This window comes from Saccopteryx leptura, chromosome 7 (genome assembly GCF_036850995.1).
Source record: "Saccopteryx leptura isolate mSacLep1 chromosome 7, mSacLep1_pri_phased_curated, whole genome shotgun sequence".
In the NCBI taxonomy this organism is placed as follows: Eukaryota; Metazoa; Chordata; class Mammalia; order Chiroptera; family Emballonuridae; genus Saccopteryx; species Saccopteryx leptura.
This window is the reverse complement of record NC_089509.1, coordinates 51,193,830-51,217,547: the sequence shown is the minus strand read 5'-3', so window position 1 is coordinate 51,217,547 and position 23,718 is coordinate 51,193,830. Positions and strand designations below refer to the sequence as shown.

Genomic DNA, 23,718 nt, shown 5'->3' with positions numbered 1-23,718 from the left:
AAAACAAAACTACAAGTAAAAGCTCCATCAAGATTGCAATAAAAACAAGATTAATCTGTGACAAAGAAACAAAAAATGGGAGAGGACAAAGATTAACAGTAGCAAAGCAGGATGGAGTGCAGAAGCACTCATGAGATAATGTACTATAATAAACATGTTATGTATGCTTTCCATTACTTAGTGGTAACCACCCATGAAAAAACCAACATATAAGTACATGACTTGAAAAAAGAAGTAAGAGAGAAAAAAAAGTATGAATTACAACCTAACAAAAACAAATAATAGAAAAATAAAAGAGAAGAACCAAACAAGATACAAAACTATCAGAAAGAAATATTGTGGCAATAGGAAACACTCAAATGTCAATAATTACACTAAATGTTAATGGATTGAACTCACCAATAAAAAGACACAGAGTAGCAGAATGGAATGGATTAGAAAAAAATCAAACTGTATGCTGCCTACAAGAAACACATGTAAGCTACAAGGATAAAAACAAATTCAAAGTGAAAGGTTGTAAAACAATACTCCAAGCAAATAACATCCAAAATAACAGGTGTAGCAGTACTCATATCTAACAATGCTGACTATAAGACAGCAAAGGTAATCAGAGACAAAAATGGTCATTTCATAATGATAAAGGGGACATTGAATCAAGAAGACATAACACTTCTAATATATATGCACCAAACCAACGAGCACCAAAATATATAAGACAGCTACTGACTGACCTGAAAACAAAAACCAACAAAAATACAATCGTACTTGGAGACCTCAATACACTGCTGACGGCTCTAGATCAGTCATTCAAACAGAGAATCAATAAAAAAATATTGGCCTTAAATGAAACACTAGAACAATTGGATATGATAGACATCTACAGGACATTTCATCCCCAAAATGCCAGAGTATACATTTTTCTCTAGTGTACATGGAACATTCTCAAGAATTGACTATATGTTGGGCCACAAAAATAACACCAACAAATTCAGAAAGATTGAAATTATACCAAGCAAAGTCTCTGATCATAAAGCCTTGAAACTAGAATTCAACTACAAAAAGAGATAAACAAACCCATAAAAATGTAAAAACTAAACAACATACTTTTAAAAAATGAGTGGGTCAAAGAAAAAATAAGCACAGAGATCAAAAGATACATACAGGCAAATAAAAATAACAATACAAAATATCAGAATCTCTGGGATGCAGCAAAAGCAGTAATAAGAGGGAAGTTCATATTACTACAGGCCTACATGAACAAACAAGAGAGAGCCCAAGAAAACCATTTATCTTCACATATTAAGGAACTAGAAAAAGAAGAACAAAGACATCCCAAAACCAGCAAAAGAAAGAAAATAATAAAAATCAGAGTAGAAATAAACAAAATAAAGAACAGAAAAAATTAATTTAAAAAGGAGCTGGTACTTTGAAGAGATCAACAATATTGACAAATCCTTGGCAAGACTCACCAAGGAAAAAAGAGAAAGAAATCATATAAACAAAATCCAAAATGAAAGAGGAGAAATCACCACAGATATCATAGATGTACAAAGAATTATTGTAGAATACTATGAAAAACTATGTACCACCAAATTTAACAATCTAGAAGAAATGGATAAATTCCTAGAACAATATATTCTTCCTAGACTGAGTCATAAAGAAGCAGAAAGCCTAAACAGACCCATAAGCAGGGAGGAAATAGAAACAACTATTAAAAATCTTTCCCAAAATAGAAGTCCAGGGCCAGATAGCTATACTAGTGAATTCTATCAAACATTCAAAGAAGACTTGGTTCCTATTCTACTCAAAATCTTCCAAAAAATTGAAGAAGAAGCAATACTGACAAACACATTTTATGAGGCCAACATAACCCTCATACCGAAACCTGGCAAGGACAACACACACAAAAAAATATACAGACCAATGTCTCTAATGAATACAGATGCTAAAATACTAAACAAAGTACTAGCAAATCAAACACAACAACACATTAAAAATATATTCATCATGATCAAGTGGGATTCATCCCAGAATCACAAGGATGGTTCAACATATGTAAAACAGTAAAATGGTTAATGTTATACACCATATTAACAAAACAAAGAAAAAAAATATGATCTTATCAATAGATGCAGAAAAGGCATTTGGTAAAATACAACATCATTTTATGTTTAAAACACTGAACAAAATGGGTGTACAAGGAAAATATCTCAACATAATAAAAGCCATCTATGATAAACCATCAGCTAACATCATATTAAATGGCATAAAACTAAGGTCTTTTCCCCTAAAATCAGGAACAAGACAAGGTTGTCCACTCTCTCCACTCTTATTCAACCTAGTGCTGGAAGTTCTAGCCAGAGCAATCAGACAAGAAAAAGAAATAAAAGGCATTCATATTGGGAAAGAAGAAGTAAAGGTTTCACTTTTTGCAGATAATATGATCCTGTACATCAAAAACCCCAAAGACTCCACAAAAAGACTACTAGATACAATAAACCAATACAGTAAGGTTGCAGTATACAAAATTAATATACGAAAGTCCATTGCCTTCTTATATGCCAACAATGAAACATCAGAAAATGAGCTCAAAGTCAAGGGAAGTGAAGGCAAAGATAAATGAATAGGACTACATCAGGATAAAAAACTTTTGCAAAGCAAAAGAAACTGACCACAAAACAAACAGACAGCCAACTAAATGAGAGATGATATTTTCAAACAACAGCACAGATAAGGGTCTAATATCTGAAATATACAAAGAACTCATAAAACTCAACAACAAATAAGCAAACAATCCAATAAAAAAATGGGAAGAGGACATGAACAGAAACTTCTCTCAGGAAGAAATACAAATGGCCAACAGATACATGAAAAGATGCTTATCTTTATTTGCTATTAGAGAAATGCAAATCAAACTACAATGCGATACCACTTTATACCTGTTAGATTAGCTATTATCAACAAAACAGGTAATAACAAGTGTTGGAGAGGCTGTGGAGAAAAAGGAACCCTCATCCACTGTTCGTGGGAATGTAAAGTAGTACAACTACTATGGAAGAAACTATTGTGGTTCCTCAAAAAATTAAAAATAGAACTACCATATGACCCAGCAATCCCTCTGCTGGGAATATACCCCCATAACTCAAAAACACTGGTACATAAAGACACATGCAGCCCCATGTTCACTGCAGCATTGTTCACAGAGGCCAAGACATGGAAACAACCAAAAAGCCCTTCAATAGATGATTGGATAAAGAAGATGTGGTACATATATACTATGGAATACTACTCAGCCATAAGAAATGATGATATAGGATCATTTATAACAACATGGATGAACCTTTATAACATTATACTGAGTGAAATAAGTAAATCAGAAAAAACTAAGAACTATATGATTCTATACATAGTTGGGACATAAAAATGAAACTCAGGGACATGGACAAGAGTGTGTTGGTTAAGGGGGGAGGGAGGGGAAAAGATGGGGTGGGGGGAGGGGAGGGGCACAAAGAAAACCAGATAAAATGTAACGGAAGAGAATTTGACTTTGGGTGATGGGTATGCAACATATTCAAATGTCAAAATAACCTGGAGATGTTTTCTCTGAACCTATGTTCCCTGATTGATTAATGTCACCCCATTAAAATTAATAAAAAATAGTGCAAATAACAGTATGCAGAGCTGTTAGCATTGATTATGATTGTAAGAAGAATGCTAAACATAAAAACATAAAATAGGCACTCAGCAATGAGTACAGCCCTCCTCTTCTTATTTACAGATTGGAGATGATGATTATAGTACCAACCCAGGCTGCAGTGAGGAGTTTAAATAAGTTTATATTGCAATTTGCAATATAGTGTGTGTTAGCCATTATCATTGCTATTACCAGGTTGTTCTAGTTGTTATTGTTATTATACAGATATTAAGATTTTACTACTGGTGAAAATGGTCTTCTGAGAAACTGTGCATTTCTGGTAATTCTCTTGCTCATTGAAAGACAATTAAAGATCCTAAATTTCAGTTTTAACAGTGTTGGTACAAAAGTCAGAGGTATGCAGTGAACATTTACTATATAAATCAGGGTTTTCTTTCTATGCCATTCCCTTGTTAAACGTGAGGCAGAGATAATCAAGAGATAATCAAGTGCAATTAAATAACACTAGTGTCATAAATACACCTCGGTGCACACCCACCTAACAATTTTGGCTACACTTCCAGTAAAATTTTGCTTTGGTTCTCCTTGAAAAGAGGGCATGAAGAATGTACTCTTCAGGTACAATCTTCAAGAATGGCGGCGTCGGTAAGAACAGTAGTTGGAACCTCCTACAACCACATCAAAATTACAACTAAACTACTGAACAATCATCATTGAGAATCTCCTGAAATTTAGCTGAACAGAAATCCTATTACCAAGGATATATGGAAGAAGCTCCATTGATACTGGTAGGGGGGCTGGAGACATGGGCTTGTCTTACAGCCACGTGTGTCAGATAAAAATAGGGAAGGATAGCTTGGCTGCAGAGGTCCCTACTTAGAGGCCAAGAGTCTCAGCCCCACACTAGGCCTCTAAGCCCAGGGTTTCAGTACTAAGGGGAGAAGCCTCCATAACTTCTGGCTGTAAAAAAGAGTAGGTATTGTGGCTGAGTGAGATGCAGGGCCCCTGGAGTCCTAGTTCCTCTTAAAGGCCCACACGTGGACTTACTTGAATGGACTTTCTCTGAACTACAGTGCCAGGGCAGCATCCCAAAAGGCCATCCAAAAAGCCCTGGAGACATATGAGGAGGAATCAAATTCTTTGGCTTTAGGACAAGAGCAGGGAGAGAAGCTTTCTACCAGTCAGAAGTGTTGGCAGAGGTCATTGTTCCTTTGCAAGCCCTTCCTCCACAGAGCTGGCAGGCAGATGCTATATCTGAGTCTCCATAAACCTTGTTAATAGAGTTTACCCTATCCTGGTGATTCTCTGAGACCCACTCCACCTAACTTTTGTGCCATCTCAAGCCATTTCCAGTGGCTTTTCCATCCCAATGGCCTGTGTGTCTCATATTGCCAGCTTTCCTAAAACCTTTCAAACAAGCAGTATCTGGACTCTATATACTCTGTACCTTTTGCTAAGTGGCCCCAGGCCTGGCACCAGTGACTCCCAATCTTGATTCACAGCTTAGCCTCTCCTGGGCTCCACCAAGCCCAACACAAGCAGCAGTAATCTTCAAATTACTTTATAGCTCATGCCAGGTGGTCCCAAGCAGGGCACAGGTGACAACTGACCTTGACTTGAACCTTCCAGGAGGCCACAGATCCAGCGCTGCCAGGGAACAGCTTTAGATCACACCAAAGCACCTCCCTAAGCAACATACTCAAGGGGTGGACTCAGCAGGTACCTGAGCCCTGCTGAAGTGAGTTCTGTTCTGTGGGGTCAGCAACTGCACAGCAGATCCTTCACAGTGATCAAGGCTGTTTCTTATAGCTCATTTTCTTATGGGTAACTCCTTCCCATTAACATGAAAACAGCAATCAAGATTCAACGGCCAAAGGAAGGATGCACAGCCCACCTGGGGAGCACACCCAAACCAACTGAAGAGGCCGAGCCACTGGGCTCTACAGGACACTTACTACATAGGACACTCTACCAAGCCCAGGAGATGTAGCAGCTCTACTTAATTCAAAGGAAAGAAAAGAAAAGAAAAGAAAAGAAAAGAAAAGAAAAGAAAAGAAAAGAAAAGAAAAGAAAAGAAAAGAAACATGAGGAGGCAGCCAAAATGAGTAGACAAAGAAACATGTCCCAAATGAAATAAAAGAATGAAAGTACAGTAAAAGAACTAAGCAAAATGGAGACAAGCAATCTACCAGATGTGGAGTTCAAAACACTGGTTATAAGGCTGCTCAATGAACTTAGGGGAAGAGTAGAACTTAGTGAGAACTTCAACAAAGAGACAGAAAACATAAAAATGGAGATATAAAACATAAAAAAGAATCAGTCAGGAATGAGGAATGCATTAACTGAAATGAAGAATACATTATAAGGAATCAACAGTAGAAGAAATGAAAAAAGGATCAAGTTAGCAATTTAAAAGATAAAGAAGCAGAAATATATCCCATCAGAACAGCAGAAAGAAATAAGAATCCAAAGGAATGGGGATAGTATAAGGAACTTCTGGGACAACTTTAAGCATACCAACATTTGCATCATGGAAGTACTGGAAGGATAAGAGAGAAAGCAGGAAATTAAACATCTATTTGAAGAAACAATGACAGAAAACTTCCCTAACTTGGTGATGAAATGGACATACAAGTCCAGGAAGCACAGAGTTCCAAACAAGATGGATTCAAAGAGGCTCACACAAAGACGCATCATAATTAAAATGCCAAAGGTTAGGCATTTTAAAATCTTAGTGCAGCAGGAAATATCAGTTATTTACCTCAAAGGGAGTTTCCATAAAACTGTCATTGATTTTTAAGCAGAGACTTTGTAGGCCAGAATGTATTGGCACAAAATTTTCAAAGTGATTCAAAGCAAAAACCTACAACCAAGATTGCTCTACCCAGCAAAGTTATCATTTAGACATAAAAGACAGATAAAGAGCTTCCCAGACAAGAAAAAGCTAAAGGAGTTCATCCTATCAAGCCAGTATTACAAGAAATTTTAAAAGGTCTTCTTTAAGAAGAAAAGATAAAAATATGCATAATAAAATTACAATAAATTTGTATCTATCAACAGTTACTTTAAAAGCAGATGGAGTAAATGCTCCAATCAAAAGACACATGAATTGATAACAAATCAAGATTATTACATATGCTGCCTATAAGAGAGTCACTTCAGATTGAAAGACATATATAGAAAGAAAGTTAAAAAATGGAAAAAGATATTTTATAAAAATGAAAACAAGGTGAATAGGGCTGGAGGAGGTTGTTGGGGTAGCCATATTTATTCCAGACTTAATGGATTTTAAAACCAAGGCTACATAACAAGAGACAAAGAAGGACCCAGAAATTCCACTACTGTATGTTTATCTGAAGAAATACAAGACACTAAATCAAAAAGACGTATGCATCCATATGTTCAATGCAGCATTATTTACAATATCCAAGATATGGAAGCAACCTAAGTGTCCATCAATAGATAAATGTATAAAAAATAAGTGGTGCATATATACAATAAAATATGAAAGAAGAATGAAAACCTTGCTGTCTACAACAACATAGGTGGAGCTAGAGGGCATTGTGTTGAGTGAAATAAGACAGGACAAAGAGAAATGCCAGATTATTTCACTTTCATTTGGATTCTAAAAAACCACATAAATAAACAATGTAAACAGGAATAGACTCATAGAGACAGAGAACATTTTGATGGTTGCCAGATCAGAGGGGGATTGGGGACATGGATGATAAAAGGTGAAGCGATTACAAAGTACAAATTGGTAGTTACAGAATAGTTGTGGGGATATAATGTACAGCATAGGGAATATAGTCAATAATACTGTAATAATTATGTATGGTGTCAGATGGGTACTAGATTTATTGGTGTGATAGCTTCATAAGTTATATAATGTCCAATCAAAGGGTTGTACACCTGCAATTAACATAATATATTGTATGGCAACTGTAGTTGAAAAATAAAAAAGAATAAATTCTTCAAATGAAGTTTGCACATGAACGGGAACTGAACAGATGGTCTGAAAGAGTCCATGTTTCGCTTCTAGGAAACTGCCACTCAGAAAACCCACAGTTCACTGAGTTCAGGCACAGTAGCTAAGAAAGGATGGGAAACAGCTGCTGATAATTTCTCATGTGAAAAGTTGCCGCAAGATATTTGAGTCTTTAATGAAACCTCAAAACCACAAACCTACCCATGCCCAGTGAAATCTATGCTCTAAAAATGCTTTCCTGGGATCCAAAATGTATGTAGAAGTAAAAGGAGCTCTATGGAAAGTAAGTTTACAGAGTGCTCTGTTCATAAATTCCTAACTGAGCAGGTCATGGGGGGTAGTCACGACCCAGGCGTATAATTTTAATGAATGGCTTATCTTTGCATTAAGCAGGTCCCATCCATTGTTTCTGTGCATTTAGGCTAACACACTTTTGAAATGGCCCCCAGTCAGACCTCTCCTTCTAAATCATGGGAACATATAACCTTAATTAGTTTATAATCTGATCCCCACTTTGCTTCCTCTCACCTTTGTGAAATCTTCCTCACGTTACCTCCTGAGTTCAAATTATTAAAGAAACCACAGAAATGTTATTCTTGGGAGCATGTGAGATCTTGCTTCCCCACATATGTCTCAGTTTGGCTCAAATAGAATCTTATAAATAATTCTCTACAGGTCTGAACACTTCTTTACATCAACAGTTGTAAAACTCACAAATTCTCTGAGGTCGTAATCACAACACTTGACAATTACCATTCTGATAGCATTGTGCCATCCAGGGGGAGGGCAGATTTACCTCTACCAAATTATGGCATAACTTCAAATAAACTGTTTGTTATGAAAATGCAGTTTATGTAATATAATATTTTTACCTGGTGTGGGGAAGAAAACCTCTTTTCATACGTCAGCCTGCTTCCTTCTAAGGAAAAACGGAAACCTTTCCTTCGAATGCTGTCTTCAGATTCAGATTTGCGGACTCTATCTTCCTTCTGTTCTTCCCCAGACTGTTCTTTCTGCTTTCTCTTTTTTCTTCTGTTTTTCAGCTCTTTTTCACTCTTGGAGCTCAACTTGGATGCTACTGAAGAGCTCTCTGAGAAAACTCCTATCCCACCGCTGAAGTCTCTTGATTCAGCGGACGCTGCTGCAGCGGCTGCCTAGAAGGGCACAGAGCCAATGAGAGCTGCGTGTGAACTTGGAGGACCTCTATCCCGTCACTGCTTAATTCACCTTGAGTATCATGAACATGATCTTGAAAAACAATGCTTCATACTGATATATTTTAGAAAACAATGCATTGACATTAATTCCATTAAAGAATTAACCTTAGCAGACAGGTGCAAGATGACACATGTGACTGATGAAAACCTTCAAGCTTTGGCCTCACACTACGTTTCCTAATTATCTAACAATAGGAATAAGACACTTCAATGTCAGAGCAGTTTTTTTCCTCTGATTTAAACAGTATCTTAAGAAGGAAAGAATTTAAGAATTAAATGTTTCTTATTTTAACCTGATCCATTGCACTTCCACATGACAATAAATTTTAGTGCCGGTCTAAATTACTCAATTTAATTCAGTCGAGTATTGTTTTACTTTCATGACATTTTTTCTTCTTTGACTTAAAATAAGTATTTCACTAAGAAATACACATCAAAAGCATTTTACAGATTATCCATAAAGAAATCTCAGATCATAGCATCTGAATGAATTTGTGAATTGCACAGTCTCTGGAAAGATACAGTATTCTATTTTGTTGCTGCTAGGCCAATCTATTTTATTTATCTGATCTTTATTCTATATTTAGGGTATTCAATGTTGAAAGAGAATTGTACTCAAGATCTAAGAAAAGCCAAAAATTAGGTAATTGGATTAGTTAATATCATTAAAGCAAATGTAATCAGAGTAATTCTTGCCTTATTCTGAAGCCTCAACAAATACTTAAAGGAAAGAGACAGAGAATGTAGTAATTTACTCTGTTACATATCAGTGTTTTACTTATGCAACCCACAAACTTGCATTTAAATACTATTCAAATAAAAAATAAATATTAAATAGGTATTTGTCTTTCCAGACTCAGCAAAAAAAAATCTTCTCAGTTTGACTCCAGTTTTCTGACTTTTTCAACCTTTAATGAAACTAATGAAGAAGAAACAATAAGTGAAGTCCTCTTCCCATGAAGATTAAGAAAATACTTTGATTGACAGCCTGTTACTGTAAGTACTCTGTGAGCTTTAGTTAACGAGGAGTCACAAGCGAGAAAAAATGTCAGTAAAACAATGATAAATCTCTATGTTTTGATGTCATTAGTATTGACAGTAATTATCAAAATAAAATAATAATCTCCTATCAAATTAAAATAATAACCAAATAGCCTCCAGCACTTACCTAACACATATGACATGTTTCAAATGTCAATGTAATTACTGCTGGTTTTGTTTCCTAAATGCTACTGGCCTCACAGGTGTGGTCAGAGAATTGAGATAAACGAACACAAAAGAGCTCAATGTTTGCTAACCTGAGCTTCTTCCTGTTGTTTTTTTAACTGTTCAAGCATCTGCTGAAATTCAGCCTCTTTCTGCTCAGCCTCCTCAAGTGTTGCCTGATTCTGTTCCTCATAGGCCATGGCCACCACAGCCAGAATCAAGTTTATAAGGTAGAAGGATCCCAAGAAAATAACCAGCACAAAAAATATCATGTATGTTTTCCCAGCAGCACGTAGTGTCTGCAAAATGGAAGAGAGATTTAATTAAAGTATTATGTAGAAAGTTAAAAGCTCGCACTCTAATAATAAAGTATTTTACAGCAATTCTCTAGATCTCAGTATTTTATGCTTCCCAGAATTATTTTATCCCTTCTCACCAGTTGATATAGGTTTTCCCAGAAGTCTTGTGTCATGAGACGAAATAAGGACAGGAAGGCCCAGCTAAAGGTGTCAAAGCTTGTGTAGCCATAGTTGGGGTTTCTACCAGCCTTCACACAGATATAACCTTCAGGACACTGGCTGAAATTAGGTTAAAGCAAAGAAAACAAGTCAGTAACTGCAAGTCTGCTGGCTGTCTTTGTGGTTTTTATCAATGCCAATGCCTGTTTTATACAACATTACGGAAAGCAGATTTCTCTCACCTTACCTGGCACTTAACTCAGCACTACCGTGGACTACAATTTACATAATAAGAGACTGTTAAGTCTATTTGTGAATTCCTCTGTGATTCATAGCTGTTATTATTATATATATCACATATCCGTACAAAAGCAATCATATCATGATTAATATCTTTGGGGACTTGTAGACATGAGTAGAAAAATAAGTCTAGAGTCAGAAGTGTGTGTGTGAGAAGAGAGGTGAAGAAAAGATACCATAGGTGGTGGTGGGAGACAGAAAAGAGGAGATGACTCTGCATTTTGAAGATGTCACAGGGCTGTGATGATCAAGCTGACTGAACTGGACTCAGTATTGTTCTGGACATTTCTGGGCTGCCTGATCTGGGTCAGGTTTCCTAACCTGGCTGACTTTCAGCCACCTCATATGTAAAAAAAGCCTAACAATAGAAACTGCTCCACAACTGTATAAGCACAGAATAAGATATGTACGTAAAGAATTTAGTACAGTACAGACAAGGAATCAAAAGCAATCTGTTTTATTTTTATCTGCGATCTGAAGTAGTAAAATTAGTACACTCCTTTTCATATGAGCCGAATCAAAGCCCACAATCATTGGGAATTTTGTTACAGGTTTATGATACTAATGCCCACAATATCATCTTCCCTAGAGAGAACAGTGAAAAGTGCTTATTGAGTGCTATAGTAGCTATACATTTATTAATCCATTTAATTCTTACAGCTACCCTACTATTATACCTTTTTATTACATAAGGAAAAAAAAAGGTTAGGATAGGTGACATTATATGGTGGAGTCAGGATTTTAATCTGTGCAAACTCTCTAATTTATACTCTTAACTACTTTGCAAAATATCTGCTAAGACATGCACTCACCATGCATCAGATATCGTGACACGATAAGCCACGGACACCACCATAGCATGCAGGGTGGAGCACAAGTAGGGTTACAGTTGTTCGTATGGAAAATAACACAACAATGAATATATAACAACACAAGAATAAGCTCTGTTTCATGTACTCATAACTGTAAACCTACTTGTGCCCCAACCTGTAGATAAAGATATCACACAAAAGTACACACATATAAATTCTATTAACTTAAGCTTCTTATATATATGGGTTTCTTTTCTCTTTTTCATTGAACTAATTTGGAAGATCAGCTGTGACCTAGTAAGGAAAAATACTTGCTGCACATAAGTGTGTGAAGGAAGTGAGAATCCGCACTTATCCCGGCTATTTTGAGAGTCGGCATGAAGTGGAATTTATGGAGGACTTTGAATGAGGAGCAAGCAAGCTGGGGCCAGGTGGGTGGGAGGCTGCAGGTTATTGAGGCTGATGGAGCAGTGTGGACTGAAACTCAATATGAACCATCACTTACCCTGCATCTGAGCTGTTGCCACAAAGCAGAGCATCATTTTGCCCTTCCAAAAAATAAAAGTGACCTATTTAAAAAGTGAGGAATGGAAAGAATCATTAAAAAGCCTTTAAAACACTTCAGCCATTGTGTCAAGATAATGAAGTTTATAATTTTTCAACTATAACAAAATGGATTAAATAATAAATATGTATATGGCTAAATGGAAATATTTTAATAATTAAATACTAAAAATATATCAAGATATAATAGTTGAAATTAAACAAATGTTTAGAAAATCTGTTTCAAAAAATTTTGGAGGGAATAACTATTATAGCATTCTCATTTATTGTAAAGATAAATTCAAATTGCTTGAGATACTTTAAAAAGAGCTGCTAAATTAAGGCTGTTTTCTTGGTAAAAGAAAAAAAAAAGGTGAGAGAAAAGTTAGCCTTGTCACTTTTAATTTTTTTAAAGAGAGAGATTGAGAGAGGAAAAGAGAAAGAGAGAGGGAAGCATTCTTTTGTTGTTACATTTAGTTATGCGTTCACTGATCACTTCCCATTTGTGCCCTGAGAGGAGATCAAACCCACAAACCTTGGCGTTTTGGGAAGATGCTCTGACTGTGTTAACTGGCCAAGGCCACCTTTTTCCTTTTTTTTTTTTTTTTTTTTTTTTTTCATTTTTCTGAAGCTGCAAACAGGGAGAGACAGTCAGACAGACTCCCGCATGCGCCCGACCGGGATCCACCCGGCACGCCCACCATGGGGCGACGCTCTGCCCACCAGGGGGCGATGCTCTGCCCATCCTGGGCGTCGCCATGTTGCGACCAGAGCCACTCTAGCGCCTGAGGCAGAGGCCACAGAGCCATCCTCAGCGCCCGGGCCATCTTTGCTCCAATGGAGCCTTGGCTGCTGGAGGGGAAGAGAGAGACAGAGAGGAAGGAGAGGGGGAGGGGTGGAGAAGCAAATGGGCGCTTCTCCTATGTGCCCTGGTCGGGAATCGAACCCGGGTCCTCCGCACGCTAGGCCGACACTCTACCGCTGAGCCAACCGGCCAGGGCCCCTTTTTGCTTTTAAATGCTTTCATGCAAATAAAATTTTACTTTAAAAATACTTTTGCTTGGACTCCAAATAAATTAAGATATCTTTCTCCTACCAATTTTAACATAATTTCCTTTGAAAAATGGGTTTAGGTATTTGCGCTTTTTATGATGCTGCAAGTAAGAGTTTTATTTTGCTTTTTGGCTTGATTACTATCTTTCAAATGAAAAAAATAAACTTGCTTCTCTGGAGAAATATATTTTTTAGATATGTTTAGTTCTTATTCTTATGGAATTCCTTACATATAACTTTAATAAGTTGTAAAGATGATCTCAATAAACACATGTACATAAATACACATATGTATATTTCCACATAGAAACACACATGCAAACATTAAAAAAAACTGCACACATATACTGCACAAAAAATAATTATGATTGTTTTCAGGAACACTTAAAACCTTTATTGAAGGAATACCCTAATACAGTGGTCCCCAACCTTTTTTGGGCCAAGGACCGGTTTAATGTCAGAAAATATTTTCATGGACCGGCCTTTAGGGTGGGACTGATAAATGCACAAAATAAAATTATGCGACCGGTGTAAAAACTGTGGTATTTTTTAATATAATTGTCAAACTTATGAGACAAGCGTCAAGAGTGAGTCTTAGACAGATGTAGCAGAGGGAATCTGGTCATTTTTTAAAAATAAAACATCGTTCAGACTTAAATATAAATAAAATGGAAATAATGTAAGTTATTTATTCTTTCTCTGCGGACTGGTACCAAATGGCCCATGGACTGGTACCAGTCTGCGGCCCGGGGGCTGGGGAACACTGCCCTAATATATCATGCAGGGAAATCTGGGTCATGGTTTAGCAAAAATGTTTAATCCTTACCTCACAACATATATCAAAAAATAATTCTAGATTTTTAAAGATTAAAAATTTAAAAAGTCTATTAATATGATATAAAGGATATATAGTTTTTAAATATAAGATATATAGATGGATGCTTTATATGTAGAATATCTAGGTGGATATTCTTATTATCTCTAAATCAAAAATTCTTTCTAAACTTAAATATACAAAGAAATTAAAAAAATTTAATGATGTCATTACCAAAAAATGAGACTCATTTATGCATCAAAAATAAGTAATAAGGCCCTGGCCAGTTGGCTCAGTGGTAGAGCGTCGGCCTGGCGTGCAGGAGTCCCGGGTTCAATTCTCGGCCAGGGCACACAGAAGAAGTGCCCATCTGCTTCTCCACCCCTCCCCCTCTCCTTCCTCTCTCTCTCTCTCTCTCTCTCTCTTCCCCTCCCGCAGCCGAGGCTCCATTGGAGCGAAGATGGCCCCTGCGCTGGGGATGGCTCTGTGGCCTCTGCCTCAGGTGCTAGAATGGCTCTGGATGCAACAGAGCGACGCCCCAGAAGGGCAGAACATCGCCCTCTGGTGGGCATGCCGGGTGGATCCCGGTCGGGGGCATGCGGGAGTCTGTCTGACTGCCTCCCCGTTTCCAGCTTTGGAAAAATGGAAAAAAAAATAAGTAATAAGATGGAAAATAAGCTGGAGAATATGATTGCTAGAAAAATTTAAAAAAGTAAACATACTTGACAAATTAAAGAGTTAATATGAATTCCCTAAAATATACTTACTTGATAGAATAGTGTGCAAAATATCAACAGATAATTTACATTATGTAAAATATGTAACTTGCTAATGATATTAATAAACATAACTTTAAATTTTTATTGCATTACTAATTAGGAACAAGAGAATACATTTTTGCTTTTACCAAAAGATTTTAAAATATGGTAACAGTTAATATTAGTGAGTGGTCTATTCTTGCTGGAGAGCAATTTGCCACTGTCTCCATAGCCTTAATATGGTCATACCCTGATCAAAAAATATTTTTTTAATAGAACTTCATCTGAAAGAATTAGAAGTAAAGAAAATATTTCTATGCAAAAATTATCATTGTGCTGTTATAATATTAATACATGGAAAACATCATAAACAATAAAATTATTTATTTATTCATTTATCCAGTAAATCTTAAATCTTCATGTATAGTCTTCATAAGAATACTAACTTAAAAGATTAATGAAATGTGAGAAGGGATAAAACTGTATATTATTCTAAAAAACCATGAAGGATACTGCAGAAGTATCCCAGTATAGTGGTGATAATTAAGGGGTCAATGGAAGTTGGCTATCTAATAGCAAATGGAGAGGATGAGACTTGGAAATCCAAATAATGGTGGGTCTGGCTTTAATGGTAAGAAATGATTCCGAAGTATATGGCATCATAAATTTGTTTGGGTGTTCATCCCTAAAAATAAAATCAGACTATACTGATAAATCTAAAACAATGACTGACTCCAAAGGAATACACTAAAACAAGAATACTACAGAGGCAGGCTTTGAGTTTATGCTTTCCCATCATCAATAAGAGAATAGCTGGGTTTGGGTTGCCTAACATTCTGATAAATACATAAATTCATATTTCATTGGTGATTGGTTTCTCTATTTCCAGTTACATCATATATATTTAATACAAATACTAATGGGCCAAGTTATTTTTTCCCTGTCTTCTTAACAATACATGTCAGCATAATATTATGAATAGTTCAAACTACTGATTTAAGATGATCAAAACTCCAGACCAGTACCTACCAAATAAATTTCGCTTAATATGGTATTGCTTTCAGCATTGACTTAGAAAAAGATAACACATTTCAAATGATAATGGTTATCATATTGATTGACAGATAAAAAAAGAAAATCAGGCCTTGGCTGGTGGCTCAGTGGATGGAGCTTCGGCCTGACATATGAATGTGCTGGGTTTGATTCCTAGTCAGGTCACACAGGAGAAGCAACTATCTGCTTCTCCCCCACTTCAGTCTCCCCATTTTCTTCCTCTCCCCTTTCTGCAGCCAGTGGCTTGATTGGTTCAAGTGTAGCCCCTGGCCCGGAGGATAGCTTCATCATAGCGCGATAACTTCAGGCACTAAAAATAGCTTGGTACTCCAGGTTCAGCCCCAGATGGGGTTGTCAGGTGGATCCCAGTTGGTGCGCATGTGGGAATCTGCCTTGCTATTTCCCCTCCTCCCAACAGCAACAACAACAACAAAAAAGAAAGAAAGAAAGAAAGAAAGAAAGGAAGGAAGGAAGGAAGGAAGGAAGGAAGGAAGGAAGGAAGGAAGGAAGGAAGGAAGGAAGAAAGAAAGAAAGAGAAATCAAATATTATTTAACTTCTGTATCACATGTACTGATTTATCTTAAATTGGTCTAAGTTATTTGGGTCACATAAAATTTGAGATTTCTACTATGTGTATTTTTTTAATATTTAAAAGACTAAACAACTTAATGATTACAAAATACATCTTACTTTTATCCTCTATATAGTCATCCCAGTTAAACATGCTCACTGTCCTATTGAAAGTGGTACCGTTCCCATCCAATGAGTAATTAAAGAAGGAAGTGATGTTTATTTCAAAGGAAGAATTATCTGGGGGCCATTGCAAACATTTATTCCGCAGGTTGCCCATAAACAGCTGTAGTCCTATTAGTGCAAACACGCTCAGACAGAACACAGTCAGGATCATGACATCGGAGAGCTTCTTCACTGACTGAATCAGGGCCCCCACGATGGTCTTTAAGCCTACAAATAAAATAAAGAAGAGAAATTTAAATACACTATTTAACAGCTAGTTTACCGACAAAAACATCATGAGCTTGTCCTGGAAAATAAAGATGTCATGCAGACTGCCAACAATATTAGTTTAATGTTTGTGATTGAATAACATTTTCATGAAAAGCCTGCTAGCTGGTGAAAATGAATGAAAGCAGAACTTACATGTTCATTAGAAAACTGTGAATGGAAATGAACCAAAGTGTATTTCCAAACACTCCTTCGAACAAAAAAAAAAAAAAAAATGATTTTGTTATCCATGCTTAAACATCAACCTTGTGTAAATATTTTGCTTTTATTTGCAGATGTCTTACTCCCTTACCTTTTAGTGATTTTAGAACAATCTATATATATGAATAGAGTAGTAATAAATCTTTAAGTCACTGAATTATGAGGTTATATATTTGCAAATTCTGCCAACTTGAATATGGGTTTAAAAAAGGAAGACATCTGAAAACTGAGTCCCATGCAACACTCATGCTCTCTGTTGCTCTTTCATTTATCTGCAGGTAAGAAAATTACCGGTGTTTGACCTAAATGGTCAAATTGGCATCAGTTTGAATGTCTAGTAGTTTATCTTCTACGCAGAAAGCTTGATGTTATAGGATGCAGACCATGTAGCCGGTTACTGCAAATGCCTCATGCAAAAACTTGTTAAACTCAAAGGCTGATTTAGAACAGTTTTCAAAAAAGCAACTAGTAAAAGCAAAGAATCAAATCCATCCAAAATATGATGTACCAATTCTTGCTTTTTCACATATTTACTTGCAGTAGGTGACAAGCAATAAGGCCTATGCACAAAAGCTGTGATTGTAGCACCAATGCAACTAAACTCAGCCTCGGTGTTTAACCTAGCTCTCACCTGGAATGACTGAAATTGTTTTCAATGCTCGGAGAACTCTGAATGTTCTCAACGCTGAGACATTGCCCAGGTCCACAAACTCTGTCACATATCTGTAATAGGGAGTTCACACACAAACACAGTGACAACACACAAGAAACAGTTGGAGATATAAGGGGCCTACCACCTTATACCGGTTTCTTCTTACCTGGAATTACAGAAATAGTTTTCAAAGCTCTCAAGACTCTGAAAGTTCGAAGAGCTGAAACATTGCCTAGGTTTACAAATTCTGTTACATACCTGTAGAATTAAATCAGAGTTATTCAGAATTTAGGGAAATCTAAGTCTACGTTGGTCTTATAAAGACCTTTTCAAATTCAATGAGTGTTGCCATCAGATTTCCCAAATTAAGAGAAAAATGGCATTTGCATCAATCATAATTCCTGTTACTTGGGAAAATATTTTACAGTGCTAATTGAAACCAAGGCCATTAATTTATTATAATAGTTCTTAATTTCTCCAAAGTACATAATTTAATTGGAAGAAAAATATTCTAAGTTCATATGATAAATAGGAAAATTGCTTGATCTGTCAAGGGAAGCCACCAAGAAGAAATACAACATATGCTCCCACCAATGATTTACTCTTCCAGGATGAAAAATGTATTTAAATACTTACGCAAATGTAATGACTGTGAAATCCAACCAATTCCATGGATCCCGTAGAAATGTGAAATCTTCTAAACAAAAGCCTCTTGCAAGTATTTTTATAAGTGATTCAAAAGTATAAATTCCTGTAAAAGTGTACCTGAGAAAAAATAGCCAATCCCACATTAAAAAGGTAATTTATGAGTACATATCTTAAGAGACTTAAAGAACAAAAATTAGAGGCTTCTAAGTGGGTCAATATCTATCTCCATACAATGTAGAGTGCAATTAGGGTTTAAGGCAAAAAACTCCACAATCTTACATTTTAGAAGACATTTTCGTTATAGCAAAATGAGTACTATACTTGCTAAATCAATTTGAAGGCCCAAATAATATGGTTCTATATGAGATATCATCTAAAATGTACTGCTTTTGTTCTGATTAAAGCAAATAGGTATTAATTCAAAAAATTAATGGGGCACTAGTGTTCAATAACATATGCATTATTAAGCTACACAAAATATATACTAATAAAACATAGTAGTAAAAACCATGAGAAAAGGAATATATTGATACAAACTAAGTAAAATTCTTATCATTGGATATTAGTAATCACTGACCTTCAAAAGAGTGTGAAACTCACAAAGAAGATAAAGGGTTACAAATATTGGCTGTCAAACCAGTGCAATAATTTAAGTACTGAATGAACCACCACTGCAAGTTTTGTTGTTGAGGAAATTAGTACTTGCAATGAACTTAAATCGTTGCTTAACTAGTCTGGTTTGAAGTCTCAAGCTGTTAAATGCACAATCTGAAATAAAAAGGGATAAAAGATATATTTAATTTTCTACTTACTCCACATTCTTTGTCCAGTCTGGAGGATTACTCATTGTCATAAATACACAGTTGGTAAGAATGGTGCACATAATAAGCACATTGAATAAAGTAGAATATCGTCAAGGAAGACAAAGTTCAATGGAAAATATCACTTTCATGCACTACTGTCTTTTCCCAGCATGAAGTTTAGAACTTTTATGCCCTTACACTTTTAATATTGAATTTGTTCTTTCCATTTCTGTCATTCAACAACCCCATATATAGGCTATGTTGAGCCAAGTCATCAACTTTTTGATGCTACTTTAGAGCTTTTTAGTAATTAAAAAGATTAAATGCAAAACAATGTGTTTATTAATAAATCATTTATAAATTTAACTCTGTAAAATAATGGACTCAACTCTCACTCAACAACTGAAAGTTCAACATAAATGTAAACCATGACAAAAGTTCAACACAATTCAAATGATTAATTAAATGCATTATATCTCCATTGTAAAGGTCAACCTAGTGAAATGTCTTTATTAAGATTCTTTCTAAGTGGTATATATAATATACTGTAATTGCTCATAAAAATTCTGAATAGTAAGAGAACATGGCTGGTGTTAGTGTTGACATTTCTTGGATTTGTAACTGTGGCCAAAGTACTTGTTAATTTCTTGACCCTTGATTTGCTTCACTGTAATAGTGATGAAAAAAAAACTATTTTATATGATTTCTGTGAGGATCCAATTATTTAAAAGATGTTAAAGTTTCTATACTTAATGTATCTGGTATATAGTAGGTGCTCAATAAATTGCTTTTCTAACCTCCTGATTCATAGAGAACATTACTCATAACAAATGTCTAGTTTATTTCAGTCTACCTCACTTTGCTTTTGTGCACATGCCAATGCTTTCCACTTTTCTACGAAATAACAACAATTTTAAAAATATTTGGTACTCGGATAATGACATAACTTTTTTTATAGTTAACAGAAAACATAAGAATTCAGTTGCCAGAATGCAAAGGAACAACCTTTATCAATGTAAATTTAGACACAATTATAAAAATCCCAGGGAATTAATAGATGTTATTCACAGCCCTTCCCACTCCTTTATTTTTACTGTATGTTTTAACATTATTCTCACATTACAAAATACCGACACAATTTTTTGTGTGTGGTAAAATAGGACAGAGTGTAGCCAATTTTGTATTAAACTATAAAGGAAGTTTCTTTGCACCTGCAACTGGTTTTAGTCAAAGCAATGATTGATTTTTTGTTTTTATTAGTAGCAATGTATGGCACATACTTAACTCTCAGCTTGTTCAAAGACATCAACATAAAAATAATCATAAGTGAAGGATGTGAATCAGACATGGGGGCACTATAACCAATAGAACACAGAAAAGCATTTCAAAGAAGAACATTTTCTTTTATTGATAAAAACAAACAAAAATAAGATAAAATTGAAGTTGATTTGCTATTAGTATATAAAACTAGAGGACCACGGAAGTGATGTGTCATTCTGTCAGGCCCTATTAGAGAAAGTATCTCCCCTGGGCAGATTGGCACCATTCTGAACGCATGGTTCTCAAGCTCAACGGTCCTCCACATGGTCCTGTATTTCTCCACTTAGCTCTATTTCTTATTTCTGCAAAGACAATTTCAAATATTCTCCACAATCCTCTGACCTCTAACCTCTTCTCTTTTTCCTTCCACCTCAAGCTGATGACCTTATTTCCTACTTCACTGAGAGTAGAGGTAACATTAGTCTGCCACATCTCTGCTCCCCACCACCAAATTGACAAATCTTTCTGTATTGGTGTTTATCCTTTCTCCTTTTCGTTTCAGCTGGGGAGTTTTCAATCCTTCCATACATACTCTGGACACCTTCACTTCTCTGGAATACTTTAGAAATATTTTCCTTCTCTTATCTTAATATCTCCCACTTTACTGGTCTCTTTCTAGCAACATAAACTTGCTTAAGTCTCTTCTATCTTGGGGAAAGAGTTGAAAATATTTTCCTCTAACCCACAATCCTCCGTTACTTCCAGCCCTAACTCTTTTCTCCATTTAAAAAAGCTGTTTATAGTTTCCTCAACCTACTAGCTTTGCTTTCTGAAGACAACAAACTCTCCATGTGTTGTCTCTAAAAGCAAAGGATAATTTTGAGTTCTTATTTGACTTGCATTCTCAGAAGTATTTGACAAGGATGATTCTCCCCCCCCCCTTTTTTTTTTGGTATTTTTGTATTTTTCTGAAGCTAGAAACGGGGAGAGACAGTCAGATAGACTCCCGCATGCGCCCGACCATGATCCACCCGGCACGCCCACCAGGGGGTGACGCTCTGCCCTTCCGGGGCGTCACTCTGCCGCGATCAGAGCCACTATAGCGCCTGGGGCAGAGGCCAAGGAGTCATCCCCAGCGCCCGGGCCATCTTTGCTCCAATGGAGCCTCAGCTGCGGGAGGGGAAGAGAGAGACAGGGAGGAAGGAGGGGGGGAGGGGTGGAGAAGCAGATGGGTGCTTCTCCTGTGTGCCCTGGCCAGGAATCGAACCCGGGACTTCTGCACGCCAGGCCGACGCTCTACCGCTGAGCCAACCGGCCAGGGCCCTACCCCCTTTCATTACATTCTTTTCCCTTTGCTTCATGAGGTCCCAATCCCCTGGTTTCTTCATGCCTCATGGGCAACAGTTTGTCTGTATTTATTGGAATGCTTTAATTTCTTTTTGAAAAGAAAGACATAGGATTATTCAGCCATTTCCCTCCTCTTCTGCTATTTTCATTTTAGTAGAGTGGAGCTCATTAACAAATATAGCTTCAAGTAGCATTTATGTAACAGTTGATCTCAAATATTTCCAGGTAAGACCTCTCTTCTGACCTCCACATAGCTTACTGTCCCATAAGACATCTACACTTTTGTATCTCATTGATACTTTAAATTCATTTAAAATTTTTTTAGTTCTAAAAGAACTAAAAATGTTTTCATCTCACCCTGATGCTCCCTCTTAAAAAAAAAATGCTCCTCTGAAATCTCTATATCTTATAAAATGTCCCATAATGTAGCTAGGATCCTCGGAGCAATCTTGGATTTCTCCTTTTCCCTAAAGCTTTACATACAATTTAGCATCAATTCTACCTGTTATCTGGAGTCAGTCAACTTTTGCCCATCCCCACAGTACTACATGGTTTAGTTGTGTATCAAGTCTAACTTAGATTGTTGCAGTGTTCTACAAACTGGTCTTTCTGAATCCATGTTTGGTTGCTTTTAGTCTATTCTTCATACTGTGTCAATATGACATTTAGAAATGTAATTCAGATAATTTCAACAACTTTCTACTATTGTTAGGATGATAATAAAATGTCTTAACATTGTCTAGATTCTAGAAGATCTGGTTCCTGTTTTCTTCTTTAGTTTTGTATTATTCACTCTTCCTTGCACTCTTCCCTGTCCTATAGTATTAAATTATTTTAGATCAAGTAAAGAAACATGCTCTTTCTCAAATAAGGGTCTTTGCAAATGCCATCTCTTCTCCCCCTTTTCACCTCTTTCAAATGCTTTCAACTTCACCTGCGCCAACTCATACAGCTTTAGTATGCAGATTAAAAGTTACTTCTAGTAGAAAGTTATTCACAATAGCACCTGACCTGTTTAGATATGTCAGTTATAAACTCTAGTAACATCTTGTACTATTCCTCCAATGACTAATTTTATTTTTTTTTATTTATTTATTTTTGCATTTTTCTGAAGCTGGAAACGGGGAGAGACAGTCAGACAGACTCCCACATGCGCCTGACCGGGATCCACCCGGCATGACCACCAGGGGGCGACGCTCTGCCCACCAGGGGGCGATGCTTTGCCCCTCTGGGGCGTCGCTCTGTCGCAACCAGAGCCACTCTAGCGCCTGGGGCAGAGGCCAAGGAGCCATCCCCAGCGCCCGGGCCATCCTTGCTCCAATGGAGCCATGCTGCGGGAGGGGAAGAGAGAGACAGAGAGGAAGGAGAGGGGGAAGGGTGGAGAAGCAGATGGGCGCTTCTCCTGTGTGCCCTGGCCGGGAATCGAACCCGGGACCCCTGAACGCCAGGCTTACGCTCTGCCACTGAGCCAACCGGGCAGGGCCCCGATGACTAATTTTAATGTTGACCATTTCCACTAGAATGCCAACGTACTGTACTGTTTCCCATTATGTAGTTGTCATTTCACACAGTGTTAGTTGATTATTAAGTAATCTCAATTTTGTAACCCTTTTATCACTAAATAAATATTTTTTTCCTTTTTAATGAGTTTTGATGATATAGTTATTGATATTGGACAAAGTACATATGAAATTTGTCTCCACATATATTTAGTACAGGTTTCTATGCATTTTTCTTTTTGGAAAGGGAAGACAGAAGGAAAACATAAGGTGTAAATTAATAGCCTCATGAAATTTATGTCATAATGGTTATAACCCTTAAAAATATTTACTATTTATACTGGTAGAATTATGTATAATGAACTAATATATATATTTCAATATCAGTAAATGATATAAAAATGATTAGTGTCCAGTAAGTCACAGC

At 36.5% G+C, this 23,718-nt stretch overlaps 1 protein-coding gene across 3 annotated transcripts in view; it reads right to left on the bottom strand.

The window, feature by feature from the left end:
• Positions 1-23,718, bottom strand: part of LOC136378259 (sodium channel protein type 2 subunit alpha-like) — a 143,348-nt gene that overhangs the window by 73,812 nt on the left and 45,818 nt on the right. The window contains exons 4-11 of one of the 3 annotated variants that reach the window (XM_066344907.1): positions 19,195-19,284; positions 18,371-18,499; positions 17,901-17,992; positions 16,549-16,821; positions 12,142-12,205; positions 10,503-10,644; positions 10,159-10,365; positions 8,516-8,797 (exon numbers count right to left, since the gene is read on the bottom strand). In XM_066344907.1, coding sequence (XP_066201004.1) covers positions 8,516-8,797; positions 10,159-10,365; positions 10,503-10,644; positions 12,142-12,205; positions 16,549-16,821; positions 17,901-17,992; positions 18,371-18,499; positions 19,195-19,284 — 1,279 coding nt within the window. Of the gene's footprint in view, positions 1-8,515; positions 8,798-10,158; positions 10,366-10,502; positions 10,645-12,141; positions 12,206-16,548; positions 16,822-17,713; positions 17,806-17,900; positions 17,993-18,370; positions 18,500-19,194; positions 19,285-23,718 lie in introns of those variants that run through there. The other 2 variants (XM_066344904.1, XM_066344903.1) reach the window with 2 other exon arrangements.